The 25,314-nt window shown below is 34.2% G+C and overlaps 1 protein-coding gene across 9 annotated transcripts in view; it reads left to right on the top strand.

The window, feature by feature from the left end:
• Window positions 1-25,314, top strand: part of LOC136030723 (histone deacetylase 4-like) — a 283,933-nt gene that overhangs the window by 187,302 nt on the left and 71,317 nt on the right. For all 9 annotated transcript variants that reach the window (XM_065709827.1, XM_065709815.1, XM_065709804.1 and 6 more), the window contains 3 exons: window positions 123-268; window positions 5,186-5,383; window positions 21,420-21,642. In XM_065709827.1, coding sequence (XP_065565899.1) covers window positions 123-268; window positions 5,186-5,383; window positions 21,420-21,642 — 567 coding nt within the window. The remainder of the gene's footprint in view (window positions 1-122; window positions 269-5,185; window positions 5,384-21,419; window positions 21,643-25,314) is intronic.

The following is a 25,314-nucleotide window of genomic DNA, read 5'->3' as shown; positions in this document are numbered from 1 at the left end:
GGCATAATGACGTTGTTTAGTCATTTTCGCTTAACGAAATTTACCGATCTCTGTCAAGACTTAGTATTAGCTTTAACTTTTGAGTTGAGTATTGTTTCAACCAGTTGCTTGTTGAATTTTAGTGTTGGATCCTGATTTTGGTTCTAACCCTTCGTCACCTGGCTATATTCAAAAACAGATGGCAGCACTAGAGCAGGTTCGCAACTTTCCTCAAACACAGGCTGCATTGCTTGCTTCCGGGATTTTCCCAGGAATTACTGATGCACAGGTAGGTAACACTTTGTTGAAGTATACTAAGGACAGATCTAACATTTCTCAAGTTGAAAACGGTTTTAGTCAAGACTTATTATATGCTCGTTTATAAAAAGTCCCCCTTTTCATTTTCAAACTGAACAAAAGAGTTTATTTTATCCGAGGTTTCAGCATGATTTTGGGAAATTTAGTAAGTGTGTACCGTGATTGTTGCGTGCCAACCTTATAAGATATATTTTGGATAAATTTATTTTAAGATTACTTCCATCCAAGGTTTCTTAAAAGATTTCTAACGGACGAGTGGATCTACCTGCGAATAGTTCCTGGAATCTTGTTATAACAGTTGTCTCCTACAGAATTGGCATCTCTAGCAGTTTTCTGCCAGAACATTGCCATATAGTGTTCCTGTGCGTTATTACTAATTTAAGACAAACTTCAGTTTCATCAACGCATGCTGTATTCTGCAATATTCTTAATAGATAATAAGAAGAACTCAAATTTGCCAGCAATCACGTTTCCATCGGTATATCAGAAAGAAACGTGAAAAAATAGCTGAAGATCTGCATTTGCCCGCTGTTTGTTATGTATCCCCACATTCAACCCTTCAGGATAGTATATGAAATGGTGATATACCTTGATGGTCAAAGGTGATGATGCCTCGAAATTGATTTTCGACTTCCTCAAAAAAAAACTATCATTTTCGGTAATTTCCAAACAAAAATATCATCTAGTGTTTTTTTTACCTAATTACTAACTCATCACATATGCAAGTTTCATCTGTGTTTGTCGTATTCTAAAATATTTTGAATCAAACACGCACGCAATATTTTTTTTTCGGAGGGGGACAATAATAAAAAACAGATGGTAGTTGATTAAGGAATTACCAGAAATTTGGTGGGATTTTTTTAGGGGATGTAGGGAGGCTCCTGTGCCCCTCTTCTTTTCTTACGTCTCTGTTTTGAATATATGCTAAGGAAAACTTAAATTTACCGGCATGTATATTTCCAGCAGCTTATTCTGCAAGAAACGTGGGTAATTATTAGCTGAAGCCCTGCCCTCATATATGCTTTGCCACGTGTGTTCAAGTGTGGTTTGCTACTTGATCAATCAGTACTGCTTGTAAAAGATTAAACTGATTCTGATTCATCAGTAGTGATTATGCTCGACATTGATATTTGGCTAAGTACGAATGATAATTGGGTCAAAAAAAAAAAATACACTAAGAGCCTAAGCATGCAAAACCAAAACTTAGAAATGAGCAACAGATAAATGATTTGAGATTTATTTATCTGGAAATAATTATTTTGCTTAATTGATTAAAAAATGGGCTTTTTAGACTGAAAGTATGAGAAAAATATGAACAATTGAAATGAAAATATTGAAAAACTGTCAAAACTTTTTATAACACAGTGAAGTTGCAAAAATCACGAACTTTTTTTTCCACAAATGATAAGTCTAAGCATTTTGATATCATATCTGAAATTTTTTAGGAATGAATAAAATAGAAAATGAACCAGAGCTACCTTAAAGACACTAACATAAAAATACAAGGAAAAAACACAGTCAGTATACAAAACCAAAGAAAATATCGCATTTCATAGCTTTTATTGTTAAGCAAATCAAATACGAAAATTGACGCTGCAAAACAGGAGATTGGATGATTGCTATATACTATTGTATATGTCTGAGTTATGTTCTGATGAGGGATTCTAGCCAAATTAAACAATCTTTTTATTGAAAAATCTTTCGTATAGCCTAGTTTACATTAATTAAAATCATACAGGTCAAAAGTCTTTCAATACTTTTTGAAAATTGAATATATTGTTTCTTCTGCTAATCGATTCGAAGCATATTAACTTCTCCCCGGCTTAATTTCACTTTGGCCTTTATTTATGAGGTTCAAAATTGTTTGACGGTCATTATGCAAATTTTTCCATCTGCCTTAGAAATTGATAAATTTTGGTCTGTTTTTCTGAATTTATAGTATTATAGAAATGATTTAATCCGCATTGTTCCTCCTCTCTTTTCATACAAAGATTTTTTTTTTTCATGTAAAGAATTATTTTGCAATATCCCACTATAATTATGAATTATTTTCGTTTGATCAAACATTATGTTATTGTGTGGAATATTGGGTAAATGTTCTGCACTTGCCATATTGAAAGTTTATGGTCTTTAATTGAACTATAAAGAAGAATCTATTTCGGTTTTTCGGAGTTGGAGTCAGTTTTCTAGATTTTTATGCGTTCTATGAACATAAAATTTCCTACAAGAACAAGGTGTTCTTATATTCTATGCAAGGTATTCTAGGCCACTCTGTGTGTCTTTTGATATTACTCCTCTTTCGTTGGTTAATGTAACAACTGTTAATTGGTAATTTTTTTTTCAAAAGACTATAAAAGTTTATAAGTTATGAATATATTCGTGTCAAACACCTTGTGTTTTTTTTTCTGAGCATAATTAAAAGTCTACACATCAATTAATTCGTTGGTGATTTTAATGCGATCAACGATCATGTGAAAATTCGAAGACTATGATTAAACTAATTAAAAGAAGCGATAAAGGATATATTAAAAGGACTTGTCTATGGGAAGCGGAAAATAGTGGACATTTATGTCTCATAATTTTCAACAGTAGAGGATCCAGTGAATTCCTCTAGAAAAGGTTTGTCATCAAGTGGAATAAACTCTATGCCGACGTATACGCCGCAATATTGTCAACTAATAGTAGTTTTTGGGATAGTCAAGATTTCGCGGTTATCTACACTTAGTTTGTTATAAATATATAGAGCTATTTTTATTTTGTTAATGCTACTATATAACTCTTTAAAAAAAGAAACATAATGTTATTACCACACGCTGTATCATTATCTATTTCACATTTTTGATTTCATTATATGGTAATCATTAGAGTTACAATAGATGGGAGCACGTGAGACTGCCGTTGTCTCTGCTGTTCACCTCCATGAAAATCCTTCTTTTTGTCTTATTTTTGATGGTGGTATGACTACCTCCTTAAAATATTTCTTTGTCTCGTAAGGTTTCACAATTGTCACCGGTCAAATAGCATTTTCAAAAATTGTTAATTGGAAAATTATTAACATCACGAGATGAAAAATATAAAGTACTTGACAAATAAACAAACTAGATAACATGGAATGCATTTATTTTATATTTTATTATGTCTACTTAATTGGTAATAGTGCTGTAACTGAAGATGTAACAATCTTCATTTTCCCTCTCTTGCCCTGCGTTGTCAGGTTTTTTTTCTTTTGTTTTATCTGTGCCTTTTGGCGGCTGCTAAAATTTGTTCGTTAATAGGTAGTGATCAATTCGAGTTTAGCCCCCTATTGGCTCTGTTTGAATATTTGTGCTGCCCATTTTGAATGAAAAATTCAGTCAAATAAAATTCCTGAACGTATTTTAAGTAATATGACGGAGCATGCCCCATCAGGTGACAAATCAGGTGCTTGTGATTTTAGTTTTTCTTTACTATTGTTATTCTTGGCAACAATGGCAGCGAAGTAAAATGTAAAGCTTCATGAACAGGACAGATCTAACTCGTTGGAATAAATTCCTTAAGTTCCACCAAAGCCACCAATGAATTCCATCAATTCAGTAATGGTTTTAAGGCATTGATGGGCTTCATTTTGTGGAAATTCTTTTCGATCTATTCGTGAAAGTACTTATGGAAATTCGAACGCAGCAAGTGGCGTTTAGAAAAGAATTCCAAGGATAATCAGAAATAATCAGATAACTGTATAATTACATGCAATTTTGCGGTTAGAGTCTATTGAACTCTTAACAGAATCGCAATTAATAATCTGAGGTAAAAATAATTAGAATTAATTGTAATTATCTATTTCTTACAGTTAATTTGCCAATTTTCCCAGAAAAAGACAATTGACCTTCAGCCTGATATTATTTTATTTATTTATTTATCAATGCAAAACTGCGGTAAGCCAAAGGCTGGCCACATGTTGATTCAGGTTGGGCTTAACGCTATTGTCCTTCTGACATCTATCAACCTCAAGAATCTGTACATATTCTATTATTTGAGAAGTTTCCAGGGATATTTGAAGGGTTTGTATCATTAGGATACAGTTGCTTATCCACGCGTTAGACGTGTCTATCAGAGAAAAAAAAAATCAATCCTTTGTGAGCTGTGATCGTTTGACCTCGTTGTCGTAAGAAGAAAATAAATGGTGATTTCTGACATGTTGGCTACATTTTTTAGTGTATTTTTACCTCTTTTAACTCGTACACATTTGTAATTGAATTGAAAATTTCTGTATATTTAATTTGTAAGTGTTTGACAAAAATTGCGGTAATACTTTTTTTTGTATTTTGCTTGAAAACGGCGATTAAATCGTTTAATTGACCAACTTAATCATCTCCTTAATTGCACATGGCGCCAGCAACGAACTCAGTTTAAGAACAATACTCGTGGTTTTAGGTTAAAATGAGCTATTCCCTCTCCCCACCGAAAAATTGATAAATTAGGTTTTACATGGCCAAAGAATGAAATAAAAACCAACCATGTCTTCATGAAAAAACTAACACTGGTCAAAAGGAGCGTTGTTAAATTTAAACTTTATAACATTATTCAAACTTTTAGTTCTAATAATTATGAGCAATCTTACCACCACTCATTAATTTCATGAAGTATTGTCTTTGCGATTGTTGGATATTTTGGGCCTTTTGAAGTATTCATTTCGCTTTTACGTCGATAGATTTTTTGAAGTGTCTAGATTTCACATTAGACAACTAAAAAATAGACTATTTGCTTTCCATTAAGTTTGAATTTTCAAATCGACATTTGCTAACATCGAAAGTAGAGATTATTCTAAATGGTCTAGATTGATTTTTGTTTGCCGTAGAACTTATTTGAAATGATAAAATTGTCATTTTTCTTACGTATTCCATTTCTATAGGTTGCTCAGGCAAGATTAAGTAAAGGAGGATTGCGACCTTTTGGTAGAACTCAGTCAGCTCCTTTACCTCTTGGCCACCCTTTGCTTCAAGCAGCTCCCCTTGCTCCGGGTCTACCGTTTTCGAGAGAGCAGTTTGAACAGTACCTGAGAGAATGCCAGCTGCATGATCAGCAGCATCAACATTATCTTTTGAAGCAGGTATTTCTTTTAGCTAGGCCTAAAAATTTCTGTCAAAGATTGAAAACATCATTGATGCTTAATATTAAAAGTATTAAACGCCATATAGCGCCTTACTACATAAACAACTTTAAAAATCAGCTGTAACATTCATAGAGATGTTGGATTCGTATAGAGGAGCAGCACTTGCTTTTTCTTATCAGTGGTTTTTAGGACTGGATGTCATCCGTCCCGACACAATATGTTTCTGGTGATTGATAAAACTCTGCATACATGAATACGTTAAATCAACAGAATTAAGCCATTTTTTCTGTACTTCCACGGAAGAAAGTGAAATTCTCCTATCTAAAAAGGGTAGGAACTCCATTCTAGATAAGTATATCAAACTCAAATCTGAAAAAGATAACCAATTATATATTTTTCCAAGCAGATAAACAGAAAAATTATTTACTTTACTTAAGTTATTTACATTATGTAAGTTATTTGCTTTAAACACATATTTTCAGGCTTGAGAAACGAATTTCTTAGTTTAGGTCCAAATCAGAAACGACCTGAACATTCTTCCATTGGAAAACATTCGCTTTATCAGTGAACATAAAATTCAGCTGCAGATGCGAAATGTGGAATGTCGCCCCACAATTTAAACTTTGAGATTCTACCGACGCGGGATATGATTCCCTTCCGCCCCTGGCTTTAGCGTTGGTCGCTGTAGTCCTTTACGTTTGAAAACATAAAATCAAACCTTACAAAACCCAAGTCGATTGACCTACTATCTTATTTCCTAATTATGTGACAGAAATGCATTTAAAGAAAACATACTCAAATAAAAAAGACGAATACAGGTACTAAAGATTTCATACCATGTAATCAAACCCATATATAAAAGCTTACCCATTTCGAAAAAAAAGAAGATTCCCGAAAATCCGCAGTGAGAAATGCCACCCTTGTCTGTGGTAATTTCTGCTCTTTTTAAGTTTTAATTCATTTTTCTCTTTTGGTTTACTTTACATACCATTTTTTCATTGATAGTAATATGGAAGCTAACTTGGGCTCCTTTTTGTAATGAAGATTAACTCGTTGCCATTCTCGAAAAAGTAAGTTTTCAAAATTGAAGCTTTCATTTTTTTTTTTCTCGTTTCAGTTATTCTTTTAATTTATTTAAATACTATTTATTTGTTTAGTATATTCAATTTTAACTCAACTTATTCATGCATACATCACAAAATAAATATGAAAGGGAATCGTAAATATGTAAATATAAATTGGTAGAAGACCAATATAGAAAAAAAAAGAAATTGGCTGCTGTTTTTTTTACAAATCTTTAGTTTTTGACTACCTAATGAATATAAAGAAAACCTATAAAACTTAGAAACAAAACTGGATGTAATGCTTTTTATAATCTGGCATCAAATTAGTTGACTACAATGTCCCCGTTGTCACTTTTAATGGCACAATCTGCAAACGCTTTGTTTTTGTTTCTATGACTTTCCCAGTTATAAGAACACGAAAAAGTTGAGGACAGTTTGTGCTTCTTTTTATAGTAATTTCAAGACTTTGTTTCTAGATTATCTGGGTCAATATCATCCAATTTGCTTATCTTACTCATATACTTGTTTACTCAATTATGGGCTATGCACCCTAAGTTGGAAAGTAAGTCGGCAGAGCTTGGAAGGATTAAGATATATTTATAGGAGCTGGGTTGGAAATAATAAGTAACAAAATACAGATCTGCACGGAGGGGACCCTCTCGAGAAAAGTTCGAAAATAGGGGTCTAGAATACTTGTTTTTCGTATTTTCTTCATCCTCGAAAATACAATCTAGCTATCATGAAAACATTAATTTCGATCACCTCGTGGCTCACTTCAGTGGTGCTGCTAGGGTCGCTGACTGCTCAATACCGAGAAATAAACAAGTAGCTTTCTTAAAATAGAGAAAAATTTACTAATTTACTAATTTACAGGCATTTGTACTTAGACAAAACAACAACTAGGATAATTTTCAAACTTTGACTAACGAAAAATAGAGTAGATATCTTGGCAAGGAATTCCGCCAAAGCGTCTTCAAGAACATATAAAAGAAAAAGGAATAATTGTTAATATGCTCAAGGATAAAAACAAAATTTGGAAGGAAAAAAAACTAATTAATGGAGCCAACTTACGGTACAGTTAAGATACCATTTTGCTTTCATTACCAACAAGGAGCATTTTTTCCTGTTTTTAACTTCTCTTTGTTTTTCAAGGTCTGTTTTTTATTCTTGACTACTTCGAACGCGTATTTTTCTTTTATGTGCATTTACTATTGAAATAGATGTGGCGGAGATCTTTGCCAAACATCTACTTAGTTTTTCATTCTTCTCTGGCTGACAGTTATCCTCGCTATTATTTTTGTCGTTTGATTGCTTTATTAGGTTTTTGTTCATCTTTATTCTGTACGACATGTATAGTTGCTACTTACATAATCCAACTTGAGACGAGATACAGGCTGTTCATCCCAATTCGATGCCGACAATTATCAACATTTTCATTCAATTGGAGTCAATAGGTGTCTTAGGACCTACTTTTTATATTCACATTTTATACGTTTCAAACAGTTTGTGGTAACGAACTGTAGTAAGGAGCGACCCGGCTCAATAGTAACCGAAACTCTAAAAAATGAAATTTTGATATCAATAGATACATCAAAAGAATCGAATTTTTCTGCTGATTTTAAATATATATGTTTCATCATTTTTAGTCTTACTTGTCAAAATTTACGAGCCTGAGAAAGTTTGTCTTATTTTCAAAAGAAGGTAAAACGTCCCCTAAAAGTCATAGAATTTTAGTGAAAATCACACCATCAGATTCAGCGTATCAAAAAACCCTACTGTAAAGGTTTCAAGCTCCTATCTGCGAAAATGTGGAATTTTGTTTTTTAACCAGATGTGGGAGGATCTTTCCATGGAGGAATTTATCATGGGGGAAGAGAATTTCAAAGAAGTGAATGCTGGATTTTCCAGCATTATTTGAAAAAACAATGAGAAATCAAATTAAAAAAACAGGTTTTTTCAACTGAAAATAAGGAGCAACATTAGAAATTAAAACAACCAGAAATTATTACGCATATGAGGGGGTTTGTCCCCTCCTCAATATCTCGCTCTTTACGCTAAAGTATTTTTAGTAAGTTTAAAGGTGCTATTTATTCTAATATTAAACGGCCTTGGTGATTCAGGGGTCATTCTTAATGAATTGGAACCAAATTTGAACTTTCAAACAGTTCGTGGTAACGAACTGTAGTAAGGAGCGACCCGACTCAATAGTAACGGAAACTCTAAAATATGGAATTTTGATACCAATAGTTATATCAAAAGAATTGCATTTTAATTCTGATTTTAAATATATAAATTTCATCAAGATTAGTCTTACCCATCAAAAGTTACGAGCCTGAGAAAATATGCCTCATTTTAGAAAATAGGGGAAAACACCCCCTAAAAATTATACAATCTTAACGAAAATCACACCATCAGACGCTCCTATTCTATTCTATTATAGAATTTTCAAGCTCCTATCTACAAAAATGTGGAATTTCGCATTTTTTGCCAGAAGACAGATCACGGATGCCTGTTTTTTTTTTTTTTTTTTTTTTTTTTTTTCAGGTATGATCGTATCGACTTAGTGGTCCTAGAATGTCGCGAGAAGGCTCATTCTAACGGCAATTAAAAGTTCTAATGCCCTTTTTAAGTGAACAAAATATTGGAGGGCTCCTAGGCCCCCTCCCACGCTCATTTTTCCCCAAAGTCACTGTATCAAAATTCTGAGATAGCCATTTTATTCACCATAGTCGAACAACCTAATACCCATGTCTTTGGGGAAGGAATTTGTCATGGGGGAAGAGAATTTCAATGAAGGGGGGCAGAATTTTCTAGCATTATTTAAAAAACAATGAAAAAATAAATATGAAAAGTTTTTTCAACTGAAAGTAAGGAGCAGCATTAAGACTCAAAACGAACAGAAATTATTACGCGTATGAGGCGTTTACCTCTTCGTAATACCTCGCTCTTTAAGCTGAAGTATTTTTAGTAATTTCAACTATTTATTCCACGGCCTTTGTAATTCAGGGGTCATTCTTAAGGAATTGGGATAAAATTTGAGCTTTATTGTAAAGAGTGAGGTATTGACGAGAGGGTGAACCCCCTCATATACGCAATAAAAACATACGAAAATAGAAGTTCGTTACGTAAGTTAATTCGTAAGTTACGTATATTTTTTACTAATGAAAACGTTCGTAAAACATTTAAAGTTCTAGTTGCCTTTTTAAGTAATCAAAAAATTGGAGGGCACTTATGCCTCCTTCCTCGCTCCTTTTTTTTCTCAGATCTTCCGATTAAAACAATGAGAAAGCTATTTAGCGAAAAACAAAAAAATATATGCAAATTTCGTTTAATTATTTATGTGCGGAGAGCCAAGATCAAAACATGCATTAATTCAAAAACATCCAGAAATTAAATAAAAAAAAATAACTGAAAGTAAGGAGCGAAATTAAAACTTAAAACGAACAGAAATTACTCCATATGTGAAAGGGGCATTTCCTCCTCAACGCCCAGCTCTTTACGCTAAAGTTTTTTTACTGTTTTAAAAAGTAGAGTTAAGAGAAAGAGTCAAACAATAGCGTAAAGAGTGGGACGTTGAAAGGGGCTCTCCAATCCTCAAAGCCCCGCTCTTTACGCTAAAGTTTGACTCTTTCTTACAACTCTACTTTTTAGAACAATAAAAAACTTAAGAATATAAAGAAAGGAAAAAAAAAGATGGATGCAGCAATTTGCCCTGTAAATGAATGTTAGTCAATGTTTATTGGTTATTTCTGAATAATAAATGCTATGAATATAGTGAGCATTATCGTCTTTTTTTCTATAGAATGGAAGTTTAATCCCATAAGAATATTTTCATTCCCGTTCCCTTTAAGAAACCAGACACGTGGCAAAAAAAAGCCATTAGACACACTACTCGTCAAACAAAACACGAAGCTCACAATTGTACCACATTAATCAGCATCAGTTTCATGAGAATCTGGGTAAATCTCGGTCCAAAATAATCAAAATTTAATTACCGCGTATCTTAGTGGGAAACCTAAAAAAAATGAATTTTGTAAAAAATTTTAAGTTTAAAAAAAAAATTTAACACTTTGGTTTTGTCCCGTTTTTTTTTCCTATGCCGCCGATGTTGGCTTATTCCTGGAAACTGGTAAGGCTCTGACCTGTGCGGTTTTTGCGGAAAGTGTGGACCTCAGGCCGGATTGATGAATATGGCATTACATTTTGGAAAGCTCCGCAGAACTCTTGCCTGGGGCCAAAAAGGATGGTTTTTGCTTTTCCACGAACCAGAGCCTATGGTGTGCGAAGTGAAGTGGAGTTATATAGCCTATGTCAGAGAGGAGTATCTGAAGTTGTGCAGCCAAGCTTTCGTTTCATCAAGCCATGTTTCTGCTTTCGAGTGGAAAGCTCCGTTCTAGCAGGCAAGCAGGCAGGCACCACTTTCAAATTGAAGATGGACTAAAATCTATAAGTGTTAAATATATGCGGCAGTTACCCGGCCCCGCAGCCAATATATCTTTTTTGAGTGATAAATAGAAAAATTTACAGAAGCAAAAAAGCAGTATTTTCCTACGGGTCCGAAAGTGCTGCCGTGATTTTCGCTGGGTTTATCATTTGTTTTTTCGGACTTGGGATTGAGGTAGAGAAATTTTATCAGGATGTACCTCTTAAACCAGTGATTCTCAACCGGGGTCCACATGGACCCTAGGGGTTCATGGGATATTTCCGGGGGTCAACAGGCAAAACACAAAAAATTGGGGGTCCACAATGATATTTTGGGGGTCCATGAAGAAAACAAACTCAGAACGTCCTTTATTTTTAAAAATTCAATTTCTACTGTAATTTACTATTCACTTTATATTGTGATCACTGTGTGATACACCGTCAACACTTAGTTGCAAAGAAAATGAGTGCATGTCTGCATGATTCCCTTACTGTTGTAATAAAAGTAGTCAACCATATTATTTCAAATTCTCTTCGAGACCACCTTTTTCGTGAATTCTGTAAGCAAAATGGAGAAAAGTTTGGGCGGCTTGTAATACATACAGAGGTGAGATAGCTATCAAAGGGGAATTGTCTTAGGCATTTAATTGCACTTTGGGATTCTATTGTTTCCTTTCTTGCTGACACACAACTTGGAGCAAAACTGCTTGCAAATAAATTTGATGTGTTTTAATTATCAGATATATTTGAAAAATTTAATTCACTTAATAAACAGCTCAAGAAAACAATTCTGATCTGATATCTAGTAAAAGTGCTATTGCTGCTTTTCTAAGGAGACTACAGCTGTATAAGAATAATATCAGGCGTCGTGCATTTGAACAGTTTCCTTGTTTGGCCTGTCTTAACAGTGATTTGTAAGATGAAGATCAAACAGTTCGTGGTAACGAACTGTAGTAAGGAGCGACCCGGCTCAATAGTAACCAAAACTCTAAAAAATTGAATTTTGATATCAATAGCTACATCAAAAGAATCGTATTTTAATGCTGATTTTAAATATATAAGTTTCATCAAGTTTAGTCTTACCCATCAAAAGTTACGAGCCTGAGAAAATTTGCCTTATTTAGGAAAATAGGGGGAAACACCCCCTAAAAGTCGTAGGATCTTAACGAAAATGACACCATCAGATTCAGCGTATCAGAGAACCCTACTGTAGAAGTTTCAAGCTCCTATCTACAAAATGTGGAATTTTGTATTTTTTGCCAGAAGACAAATCACGGGTGCGTGTTTATTTGTTTGTTTTTTTGTTGTTTTTTTCCCCAGGGGTCATCGTATCGACCAAGTGGTCCTAGAATGTCGCAAGAGGGCTCATTCTAACGGAAATGAAAAGTTCTAGTGCCCTTTTTAAGTGACCAAAAAAATTGGAGGGCATCTAGGCCCCCTCCCACGCTCATTTTTTTCCCAAAGTCAACGGATCAAAATTTTGAGATAGCCATTTTGTTCAGCACAGTCGAAAACCATAATAACTATTTCTTTGGGGATGACTTACTCCCTCACAATCCCTGGGGGAGGGGCTGCAAGTTACAAACTTTGACCAGTGTTTACATATAGTAATGGTTATTGGGAAGTGTACAGACGTTTTCAGGGGGATCTTATTTTGTTTGGGGGTGGGGCTGAGGAGAGGGGGCTATGTTGGAGGATCTTTCCTTGGAGGAATCTGTCATGGGGGAAGAAAAATTCAATGAAAAGGGCGCAGGATTCTCTAGCATTACTATAAGAAAACAATGAAAAATAAACATGAAAACATTTTTTCAAATGAAAGGAAGAAGTAGCATTAAAACTTAAAACGAACAGAGATTATTACGCATATGAGGGGTTCTAAAAATACTTTAGCGTAAAAAGCGAGGTATTTAGGAGGAGATAAATACCTTGCTCTTTATGCTAAAGTATTTTTAGTAAGTTCAACTATTTATTCTACGGCCTTTCTGATTCAGGGGTCATTCTTAAAGAATTGGGACAAAACTTACGATTTAGTGTAAAGAGCGAGGTATTAACGAGGGTACAAACCCCCTCGTATACATAATAAAAATATAAGGTTATGAAAGTTTGTTACGTAAGTTAATTCTTAAGTTACGTATATTTTTTACTAATAAAAATGTTCGTTAAAAATTAAAAGTTCTAGTTGCCTTTTTAAGTAACCGAAAAATTGGAGGGCAACTAGGCCTCCTTCTCCACCCCTTATTTCTCAAAATCGTCTGATCAAAACTAAGAGAAAGCCATTTAGCCAAAAAAAGAATTAATATACAAATTTCATTTTAATAATTTATGTGCGGAGAGCCAAAACCAAACATATATTAATTCAAAAACGTTCTGAAATTAAATAAAAAAAAAACTAATTGTTTTAGCTGAAAGTAAGGAGCGACATTAAAACTTAAAACGAACAGAAATTACTCCGTATATGAAATGGGTTGTCCCCTCCGCAATCCCTCGCTCTTTACGCTAAAGCTTTTAATTGTTTTAAAAAGTAGAATTGTGGCAAAAAGTCAAACTTTAGCGTAAAGAGCGAGGGATTGCGGAGGGGACAACCCATTTCATATACGGAGTAATTTCTGTTCGTTTTAAGTTTTAATGTCGCTCCTTACTTTCAGCTAGTGCAGTTACGTGCAGTTCTACGTTATTGCTTTTCCTACATCTTATCTTGTTGAAGCGGAATTTAGTCGTGTTTCTCAAATGTTATCAGAAAATTGCAATAGACTTGACATTGTGAAAAGGGGTGATCTTCGACTATCATTAACATCAATAGAACCAAATATAAATATACTCGCCGAGAAGAACCAACCACGGGGATCTCATTGAATAAACTTGCCTTTTCCTTTTTTTTAATCACACTTAATTTCAACTCCTTTTTTATCCAGTTTACATAATGTTGGAGTGAATTAAACTGCCTGAGGAGCTCTACTCTCCATGAGCTTGTGTTGCTTGCCCATGGAAGAAACATTGTAATATTGTAGTTATTATCACAATAATAGTAATAATAATAATAATAATAATAATTATTATTATTATTATTATTATTATTATTATTATTATTATTATTATTATTATAGTAGAATATTTCATTTGCATTAAATTATTTTTCATTTAAAATAAAGCTTAATCGTATACTATTTCTTTGATAATTAAAACCTTAAAATTTATATTAGTGAAGAATAGACAATTGTTCTTATGTCCAATAGCTATGAAGGGGTCCACCAAGATAAAAAGAAGGGAAAAGGGGTCCATGGCTAAAAAAAGGTTGAGAACCACTGTCTTAAACTTTTAAAGCTCTGTCATTGCTAAAGAAATTGGAGCTTATCCTTTGCTCCTTTCTAAGTGGTGACATTAGAAAGTTGGCCTACGGCAAGAAAAATCAACTTTTGAACTAAGAAAGATAGAATTTTTTTTTCCGATGGCAATCGATAGCTCTTGATGAGCTGATCAAAGTATATGTCATCCATTTTTTTATATAAAAATTCCTTCATGAGATATACTAGTTTGAAAGTTTCAAGGGGATGGCAATTTCAGTAGTAGGGTACACACTGAAACCAAAAATAGGCCGATACCAATTGTGAGACATGTAGGGGACTTGTAAGGAAAGGTTAGCTGTTAGCTCATAATCATCTTCGGGAGTGAGGGGTTTGCAAATTTTGCTATTTCGTGTACCTATTATTTGTTTCCAGTGTATTTGATGATAAGACTGAGTTGGTTCCAGTGGTAAGACATGTAGGGGATTTGTAAGTAATAATCGTCTCTTAGGCTACAATCATCTTTAGTGAAGAGGGGTTTGTAACTTTTGCGAGTTGGTGTAGCCTACCCATACTCACTGTAACCTAGAATTAAGTATTTACGCAACGGGTATAAACGATAACGTAAAACAACGAGGCAGTTTCGTAATAATTAATAGAGTGTCATCTATGGTATTTTGGTCCTGAGAAGTTACGGATAGCTTTATAATACCAACTAGATTATATAAGATATTGTACCAGTCTTGATCCGTCACGATGTCTACGATTGAAAAGGATAAAGTTCAACTGGCTGCAAAGTCAATTTAGTGCCTTCTTTCGATATTCTTTTGATATTGTTGTTTTTTCAACGCTGAGGAATAGCCTTTGATCATGTGATTATTGATCACGTTCTTCTTTGAACATAACGTTTTAAAAGCTTCGATAGGCTGACAACTTCAGCGTTTAACCGATAGCAAAGAAGCAAAACCAAAGTGTTGCTCTCGCAATACTTTTTTCGGCGAAGCCGGACAAAGGTTGCCGCAACACTTCACGTTGCTCAGGCAACGTAGGTCTAGTTTCTGTTGCTTTGCTTGGGACCCCCACTATTCTAGATTTTGAAATGCATTTATGTGTATTTTCGTTGAAAAATCGCTTATTTATTTCTCTGAAGAAAATGAACAAAAACAAAAAAATTAACCCTCTCCTAGATTTTGAAGAACACAATACCCCCCGCCCTCTCCTTAATTTCCGGGAGCTACAGTCACTGGATTTAACTTTTAATTTCCATTAAACTACCGATCAATTTCCTTACGAATAGATAAACAATTAGTTGTTAATTATTCTAATCTCGTGAGTGGATGGATTAGTAATTGTAAATGACTTCACAGTTTCACAGTAAAAAGAAGCTCTTTAATTAACATCCAGGAAGTTCTCATTGTAATTTATCCCCTTTTCCAAGAAAAAAGGAACTGGAAATTAGTTGTTGTTTTTTAGATTATAATCAAAAGCACTTTTTACTAAGGCTTTCCTTCGTCACTTTTTTCCTGGAATAACTTAGCCTTTTAAAATGGGGCAAATTGCGGAAGTACGAGGTCTTTCATCCATGAAATCAATAGTTTCTATAGGAACGCTAGTTAAGATGATCTATTGATAATTTTTTTTCTTCTTTCCCTCTTGTGTGTAATAAGATGTAATAGATGATGCAAGTCAGCATCTCGAGGAAAATCATTATTTTCCCTTTGTATTCTTTAAAAAAGTAAAAAATTCTACAATCCTCGGGAAACATGGACGTGTCTGTTTTATGATGAGGTTATTGTGGAATACTATTTCTCAGAGAAAATAAATGCAAGCTGTTTCAAATCTCAGATGTGGTTCAAGGGGAACTAAGAACAGAGACTGGGAACTGAGCTTTGCGAGCCATTTCTTTATTTAGAAAGTTCAACCCTACGGAACCGATTGGCGGCTTCACTGGACGTTGTCAAATGTTGCACTCATTGTTCCTAGACCAAGAATAGAGATTGAGAGTCTGCAGACCTATAACGGAATACTTCATTATTTTGGAAATTCAGCTTAGTGACACCGAATGGTAACTAAAGGATATTTCCATATATTGCAACCGTCCCTTTACAAGGACTAAGAACAGAGACTGATGAAAAAAGAACATAGTCTCCGGGCTGAGAAAAGATAATCGGTTTGTCGTAGTTCTTCAGGGCTATTTCATATATTGCACCTGTGCAGTTGCTGCGTAAGGACAAGGAAAGAGACTAATGCACATACAACCGAGGCTGTGAACGAAAATTCATGCTGCTTTGTTTTGAAAACTCAACTCAATAGAGCTGAAAGGTAGATCTATAGGACGATAGATCTATAGATCTATCGGACCTAATATGACCCTTGGGCATTTACTACACTAGAGCTAAAAATAGTGACTGATGAATATAGAACAGAGACTATGACTGAGTAACTATGTTTACTGCTTTATTCTGAAAGTTTTAAGTTTACAAAACTGTTTAGTAGCTCTACAGGACGTTTCCAGACGTTGCCTTTTGCACTGCAAGCAGTGGCGTTGTTGGGGGGGCAAGGGTAGTTTCCCCCCCAATAATTCGGAAAAAACTATAATTTATTAATTAGCTTTTAAACTGTTGCTCAGTTTAAGTGTCAAATTTGCTCTTTACTTTGAGAAGACAATTTTTTTTATAAATCTATGCTCGTTTTTAACACAAGGAAAACGAAAAAAATACAGGGTCCATTACACTTCAGAATATGCTCCGCATTAATATTTTTCTAAATATACTGCCTGTGAAACCTTATCATCAAGTAAAATGTGAGCCTAGTTAATGCTAAAGTTGAAAACTGCCCTATTCTTCCTGTTTTGCCTCCTATGCTTCCTGTTTGATTGTTTATAATGTATTGTGTAATATTTTTATATTCACCAAGTAGCGTATTTGTTAAATAGTTACTTTTCTTCATTTTCGCTTGAATAGCTCGTACTTCAATACACCCCCTCTTGCGCCCCCCCTCCCCCAATAAAAATACTGTAGCTACTACCCCGACTGCAGGGCAATGTTGCCCATTCCCTTTACCCCATATACGAGAGCAGTATTACCTGCTTATTATTGTGAATAATTTAGTTTATTCGAATATTAAATTTTTGTTTGATCTACAAATTTTTATATTAAGTTATTTAAATCCATGTGAATTAATAATGAACATTATATTTAACAAAATCAAAAATATCATTATACAAATTATGTAATGTTAAGGGGAGGGAGCAATAAGATGTAAATTTGAGTTCTGACAGAAAGTGGCAAATTGTGTCAAAAGATGCCGTTGTGCGAATTCACGACGCATATCCTTACCTTACGGTGTGATACATTAGCAAGAGATGACGGTCGCGTACGGCAGGACGGTATGATGGTAAAATTTGTCAAGTGACTTTGCTATATGAATTATGGCTAGTACATCTGATTGAAAGTCAAATTCTTTAAAATCTTTCAAGTAAATTTGTAGAAAAACCTACTCCGTTGAATACCTGTTTGAAAAATAGTACCACTATTACACCCTACTGAAAATTCGGCCAGAAAAACAAATTTTTTAACTGTAATCAAACTTTTCGTGGTAACGAACTGTAGTAAGGAGCGACTCGGCTCAATAGTAACCAAAACACTAAAAAAGGAATTTGGATACCAATAGTTACATCAAAAGAATCGCATTTCAATGCTGATTTTAAATACATAAGTTTCATCAAGTTTAGTCTTACCCATGAAAAGTTACGAGCCTGAGAACATTTGCTTTATTTTAGAAAATGGGGGGAAACATTCCCTAAAAGTCATAGAATCTTAATCAAGATAACACCATCAGATTCAGCGTATCAGAAAATCCTACTGCAGAAGTTCCAAGCTCATATCTACAAAAATGTGGAATTTTGTATTTTTTGCCAGAAGACAGATCACGGATGCGTGTTTCTTTGTTTTTTTGTTTTTTGTTTTTTTTTTCAGGGGTGATCGTATCAACCCAGTTGTCCTAGCATGTCGCGAGAGGGCTCATCCTAACGGAAATTAAAAGTTCTAGTGCCCTTTTTAAGTGACCTAAAATGGAGGGCACCTAGGCCCTCTCCTTACATGGGGAATCTTTCCATAGAGGAATTTATCATAAGAACTATAAAGTCTAATGCCATATTCTTTACCTTTTTTTTACTTTTTACCTTATTTGCAGTTTAAAAAAACTAGTTTTTTTTTTTTTTAATTCAAAGTAGAAGCGAACCGAATACTTGTTTACATCAACATTTTTTATCGGATGACGGGAAATCCAGCTGCCGAAGAGAAATTTGACTCCTGTTAAAATTTGGCTAATCTATAGCGTTGTGGAACTGAAATATGGTTAGTTCGTGAAAACTGAAAGTTTAAAATTGGAGCTAGTATAATATGCTCTTCTCTTATACGTTTTCTTTGTTTTCTTTGAACACAAGTTATTAGCCGAACAACTAGTGTCCGTAAAGTTTACAAAACTGTTCATTAAGTTTCTTGGCAAACTTTCATTAAGCACTTGGTAGTGTTTGGATTGAAGCCAAACTTTTTCAACTTTTTCAATACGGCTGTTAAAGTTGACCAGTGACAAAGGGGATCTGGTGCTGCATTTTAAGCTGAAAAAAATGTGAATTTCAAATATGGAAATATAAAATGTAAAAATATAGAACATTAGAACATTTTTCCATCAAAATGTGGAAAAAATACGCTACATTTGGATATTGATAGTATAGTCCAAGATCCCTTGGACTGGAGCGACACCACTGCTTTCGCAGCTGTTTTTTTTTTTTTTTTTTTTTTTTTTTTTGTCTCGTGAACAGCATTTTGTACTCCGAAGTGATATGAGACGAAAACTTGAATCTGTTCCTAGGTACGGTATAGGAGATGTAATCGGGACAGAAAATATCTAATGCACTTTGTAGCTGAGAGGGTGAACTTTTTCAGAACAATGTTATTTCATAATCCTGCAGAACATTCAATTATCTCTCTGAGAACCTGAGAACAAAATTTTACATCTCTCATAAATTTCTTTAAGGGATTTTGGAAATGCCGACCTCGAATGCTGAATTCTAATTTTGGTTGGTTATTTTCTGAAATTATAGATTGGATACCTCTAGTATTTTAATCGAGTAACACTGTAAAAAATACACGATATTATATGTATGAAAGTGTCGTTCACTTGGAGTGTCCAAAGTTGTCGTGACATAATTTTTTTTTATATCATAAAGGTAGTTTTTTTCAAGATTTTTTTCAAAAGTATTCAAAGAAAATGTTGAGTTTTCAAAAAAAAAAAAAAAAACTTGTATCAATTTCTCTATTCTGAAGTTTTGATTCTTCGAATCCCTATAGTTTTTTTTTTTTTAAAGTAAAATTCCCTAGCTTTAAAACTTAACTTTTTAGAAATCAAATAACCATGAACACTGATAGAAATTTATATTATTTTTACAGCAACATAAGCAAAATTTTCATGTGTCATAAAGTTCTGGGAAATAATATCGAAAATGCTGATTTCGAAACAAAAGTCCAATTTTTTCTTCTGAAATTTTGAATTTTTATATTTTTATATTTTGGTCGCTTAATACTATGAAAGTAAGCAAGAAGACATGCACTCTTCTATATCTGACAATGAGCCGTACACAAACAAATGAGAGTTTACACAGCAAAACGTCAGACGATCATTAACTACAGCAAGTAAAATAGAGTCTTGGTACAGGTGAAAGTAAAAGTAACGCTAATGCAGAGTTTGACGATCATATAGTACGCACAGAACTTTTTTCAAAATTTTCTAATTACACGTTGACCTTATTATCATTACTAAGAAATTATTAAATACTTTTAGCTATTATTAAATGATAACTTACAGTATTCATACCGCATCTTGAAACGTGACACAGGAGTATGTACATATACTGTCTATTAGATGTAGGTGAACGTGTTATTCTACAACTGTGCTCCATGGATATCAGTTGCTGCAACACTTCTCGGTTTTGATCTTGGGGTGTCTTTTCGAAACTCTTCAGGTAACTTCTTAGAAATATAAATAAAAGAAGGAACTTATTCGAGTGCAAATATCATGCAAAAACAAGCGAATTCTGATATTCTTCCCAGGAGGAAACAGCGCTCTATATTGGCTCTGAGAATAGATGAAGATACGGGCAAAAAAAAAAAAGATTTGCTTCTGTTTATTATATTCTAGGATTTTTTTTCCATGTGAGATTGAAACCGACGTCCTTCTTTACTTTTTTACCACAAAGAATTTTTTCTGATACAAGTTTGGTTGCAAAACCGGTACCATTTGTAATCATATATATAAATAGTCTTTGGTTAAACCATTGTTGTTTTGAGAAAAGTGTTTTGTAATGTTACCAGTAAATATTTCAGTATTCTTGGAAACAGATGCACCACTAGTAAAAATAGTTTGCACTCCAATAAAGAACTTGACGAACGGCTATTTAAATATTTGTGTTAAGTTTGCCAACGAAAAACCTAAACAGATCTTGTTTACTTGGCATGGTTGTTAATGAAATGAGAAAAAAAAGATGGGCAGTTTTTACAAAACAAATCGGAACTTGGATGTTCCTCTTCTAATGTATGCAAGATTCATGTTGAAGTGCAGTCTGATGGATGTTATGCTCCAGCCATACTATTTATCATAACTGTTGATAAAGAAAAAAAGGCCAGATCTATGAATAATTAGTGTTCTTCGTTGGTTTTAACGTCCCACATATGTAATACGGGGGTTTGAAATAGAAATAACAATAAATTAATTAAAAAAGCTTATACCAACTCTATTGCTAGATACTATCATTTTAGTCATATCTTTTTGGACCCTACTTTAAGATCTAGGCTCATTGCTAAGAGTTTTATTTCCTGTCATTCGCAATCAGGTCATAGTTTTCAGGTTCACTATTCGCTATTCATAAGTGTTACTGGCATTGTCAATTGTATTTCGTTGATTCTCTTCTTCATATTCACTAAATGTAGTACATCAGAATATGAATATCCATCGAAAATGTATTCGTGAAATTATTTCTCATAGTATTTCAATGTAAAACTTTCTCAAATATGGGAACATGCAGATAATATTGTAATTTCATTGAACAAATGAAAACAAATTGGAAAATTTTGACACTTTTGCTTATATAAAAAAATATACCATATTACTTATGAACGGCCCTCTTTAATGATAACTTACTTCCTAAGCAGTGCTGATAAATTTCAAGTTTATAAGCTATGGGTTATATCTTTATATTTATTTTAGCACATTCGTCAGACTGTTTTAACACGTACTGGAAGTCGTTCACATGTAGAAAACGTTGAAGAAGAAACAGAAGCTGCCTTACAACGCGAATTGTCAAGAGAAAGTAATCCAGCTCCTAATGAAGTAATGGACCTGACAAGACACGACAGACCTGAAGAGGAGCCACCAGGTGGGCGAGAGTCGGTCATTAAACAACAAAGACTTTCCTTGCAAGCTTCTGAGGGTAAGCACAATGGGTCTTACACTTAATTCAACACATCACTTTAAAATTGGGTTATTTTATTGCAAAAATCATCATTGATAAAATAAAATGCTTTTAGTTTAAAAATACAAGATGTAAGTGAAATATCCTTCTTTTGGCGATTGACACTAACCAACAACTAATTATCGTAGTTAGGATGTTCAGTATTGAAGTTTCAGACCTTAACTAACAGCTGCCTATTGCAACTGGAGTGTTTAGTGTCTAGATAGTTTTATCAGAATATCAAGTATAAACATGTTTTCATTAAGTTTAAAAATACAAGAAGGTGATAGAATGTAAAGCTTCGGCCAACTGACCACCATAGCATCATAGCTGGGATGGTCAGTTTTAAAGCGCTCAGCCTTAACTAACAATTGACTATTACATTTGGAACGTTTTACGATGTCTATCTGTAGATTATCGAACCGGAAAATATTTTAATAAATTTGAAAACACACAAGAAGTAGTTAGAATGAAAACCTTCTGGCAATGAATAATTCAGGTTTACCCTTAACCTAAGCTAAGCCTACGTTTTGACGTCTTCTACAAAGCAAAGAAAGAACTTACACAAAGTGAGTATATGAAGAAAAAGAAACAATCCACTTAAGCTAAGTTTAGAAAATAAAATTTCACTTTAGAAAAAAAAATATAAAAATTGTTAGAATGCATAATCTTAAACTTGAAATGTCTAAAAAAACAACACCAATACTGCAATTTTTATGAGTGTCTAAGCAGAAGAATCTATTTATTCTATTCAAAAAGTTTTCGGCTGGGGAAGTTAATTTTTCAACTCTTATCTAAAACGGAAAATAACCAAATATTCGCGTGAATAAACATATTTTTTTTAGAGGGTGGACATACAATCTTGCTAGTATGTCTGATAGGAAGCAGAATTTTCAAAATTTTCTAGAAAATTAAATTTAAACATATACATACAAAAATACAAATGCTACAGTTTTAACAAGTGTGGAAATCAGGAAGATTTTAATTATTCTTAATCACGATTTTTTAGCTGCAGTGCAGAGCAAACAAAATATCGTCTTGTCGGAAAGAGAAATTTTTCAACTCTAATTTGAAGCAGAATCGAAAATCGAATTTCGAATTCGAGAATCGAATTTCAAGCAGAATGTTTATTCACATAAAGACAGTTGTTTTGTCATCGGGGACCAGTAGAACCAAAATTAAAATATTGTTTGGTCTCTGGGCCCATTTTTGGTGTATTTACATTTGAAATCCCCCGTTTTGAGGATTATCCTTTTGGCTCATTGAAAATTATAAAGTTTTCCGTATCGTAACCGTATTTTTGTTAGTCTTGAACCGTGAACCGTTGAACTGTGGAAATTAATTCGTGAAACTAGTTAGCGAGATTTGGCAACGCTGTTCGTCCATAATAATACCTACGAAAGATATCTTTACCTGCTTAAACTGTTATGGTGCGGCATGTTTTAAGCTTACTTTTTTTTTCTTTTTTTTTATGGAGGATAATTATTTTTGTTAAAAGTCGAGTTCCAGTTTTTTTCTAATTTCTAAAAATATATATGATTGCATAAGTTTACACTTCACCAATTTAGACAATCAGAATCCCCTTTTATTGTGACTGTTACTTTACAGTTGACTTCATTTTGACTATATTTAACTTACATTGACTTTACATTTCACCAGAATATTTGACCGTGTATCAATTTAATTGCCTTCTTCTAATATGAAAATACTCTTTAAATTGAAGACATTTTAAATAATTTGTTATAACCGAGATAGGATCTTTCAAAGTCTTTCTTATTTTCCTCCTGTAATTGGTCAATGTACTAATTTACAATTTACTCCTTAGCTTATGTACAAAAACAACTCTGTTTCCTAGTAATGATTTTCTTAATTTGAAGAGAAAAAAGAGAAATAAATGATTTTTTTAATATAAAGTAGAGCACATAGGCTCCACTACTAATAAAAGCTTTATGTTCATTTACTCTAATCTATGTTCCTTTTTTATGGCACTTGGTAGTAACCAAGTGACATATAGCAATCGCAAATTCTGTCGGTCTGTCTGTCTGTCGGTTCCGGTTTTGCTACTTTAGGCACTTTCAGGTACGCTAGGACGATGGAATTTGGCAGGCGTATTAGGGACCGGACCAGATTAAACTAGAAATAGTCGTTTTCCCAATTTAACCATCTGGGGGGGGGGGGCGAGTGGGGGGCCGGTTAATTCGGAAAAAAAAATGAAGTATTTTTAACTTACGAATTGTTGATCAGATCTTAATGAAATTTGATGTTTGGAAGGATATCGTGTCTCAGAGCTTTTATTTTAAATCCCGACCAGATCTGGTGACATTGGGGGGAATTTGGTGGGGGAAACCTAAAATCTTGGCAAACACTTAGAGTGGAGGGATCGGGATGAAACTTGGTGGGAAAAATAAGCACAAGTCCTAGATACATGATTGACATAACTGGAACGGATCCGCTTTCTTTGGTGTATTTGGGGGGGGGGGGAATTCTGAAAAATTAGAGAAAATGAGGTATTTTTAACTTACGAACGGGTGATCGGATTTCAATGAAATTTGATATTTAGAAGGATACCGTGTCTCAAAGCTCTTATTTTAAATCTTGACCGGATCTGGTGACACTGGGGGGATTTTCTTTTGGGAGGGGGACCTAAAATCATGGAAAACGCTTAGAGTGGAGGGATGGGGATGAAACTTGGTGGGAAAATTATGCACGTCTTAGATACGTAATTGGCATGATTGGAACGGATCCGGTCTATTTGGGGTAATTTGGGGTGGGGGAGGGTTAATTCTGAAAAATTAGAAAAAATGACGTATTTTTAACTTACGAAAGAGTGATCAGATCTTCATGAAACTTCATATTTAGAAGGGCCTCGTAACTCAGATCTCTTATTTTAAATCTCAACCGGATCCAGCGTCACTGGGGGGGGGCAGTTGAAGAGGGGACGAGAAATCTTGAAAATACTTAAAGCGGAGAGATAAGGATGAAATTGAATGGGCAGAATAAAAACAAGTCTAAGATACATGACCGACATAACCGGACCGGATCCGCTCTCTTTGGTGGAGTTTGGGGGGGGGGAGTGATTCGGAAAAATGAGGTATTTGCAACTTACGAACGGGTGATCAGATCTTAATGAAATTTGATATGTAGAAGGATCTTGTGGAATCTAAACCGGAATTCTTGGAAGATGTGAAAATTAGGGTATTTTTATCTTACGAATAGGTGATTGGATCTTAATGAAACTTGATATATAGAAGGATCTAATGTCTCAGATACTCCATTTTCGACTCCAATTGGATCCAGGGACATGGGGGGTTGGAGGAGGGAAATATAAATCTTGGAAAACGCTTAGAGTGGAGAGATCGGGATGAAATCTGATGGGAAGAATAAGCACAAGTCTGGAATGGACTAAATGCGACGGGAGTAACTCACCATCCAATTCGAGCTTTATCACGCACGCATTCAAGTCCCCTTGTAACGATCAGTCCAGCTAGTAGCCCACAAGATCACGTACCTCCAGGGTCCAGCTCCTGCAGTAACATAACAGCATTGGCCTATGATTTTTGGGAAAAATAAGCGCAAGTCCTAGATACATGATTGACATAACTGGAATGGATCCGCTTTCTTTGGTGTAGTTGGGGGGGGGGGGGTAATTCT

The sequence above is a fragment of the Artemia franciscana genome, chromosome 1, assembly GCF_032884065.1.
Source record: "Artemia franciscana chromosome 1, ASM3288406v1, whole genome shotgun sequence".
NCBI classification, from domain to species: Eukaryota; Metazoa; Arthropoda; class Branchiopoda; order Anostraca; family Artemiidae; genus Artemia; species Artemia franciscana.
Note: the sequence above shows the minus strand (reverse complement) of the source record. Positions and strands in the feature narration are given on the sequence as shown.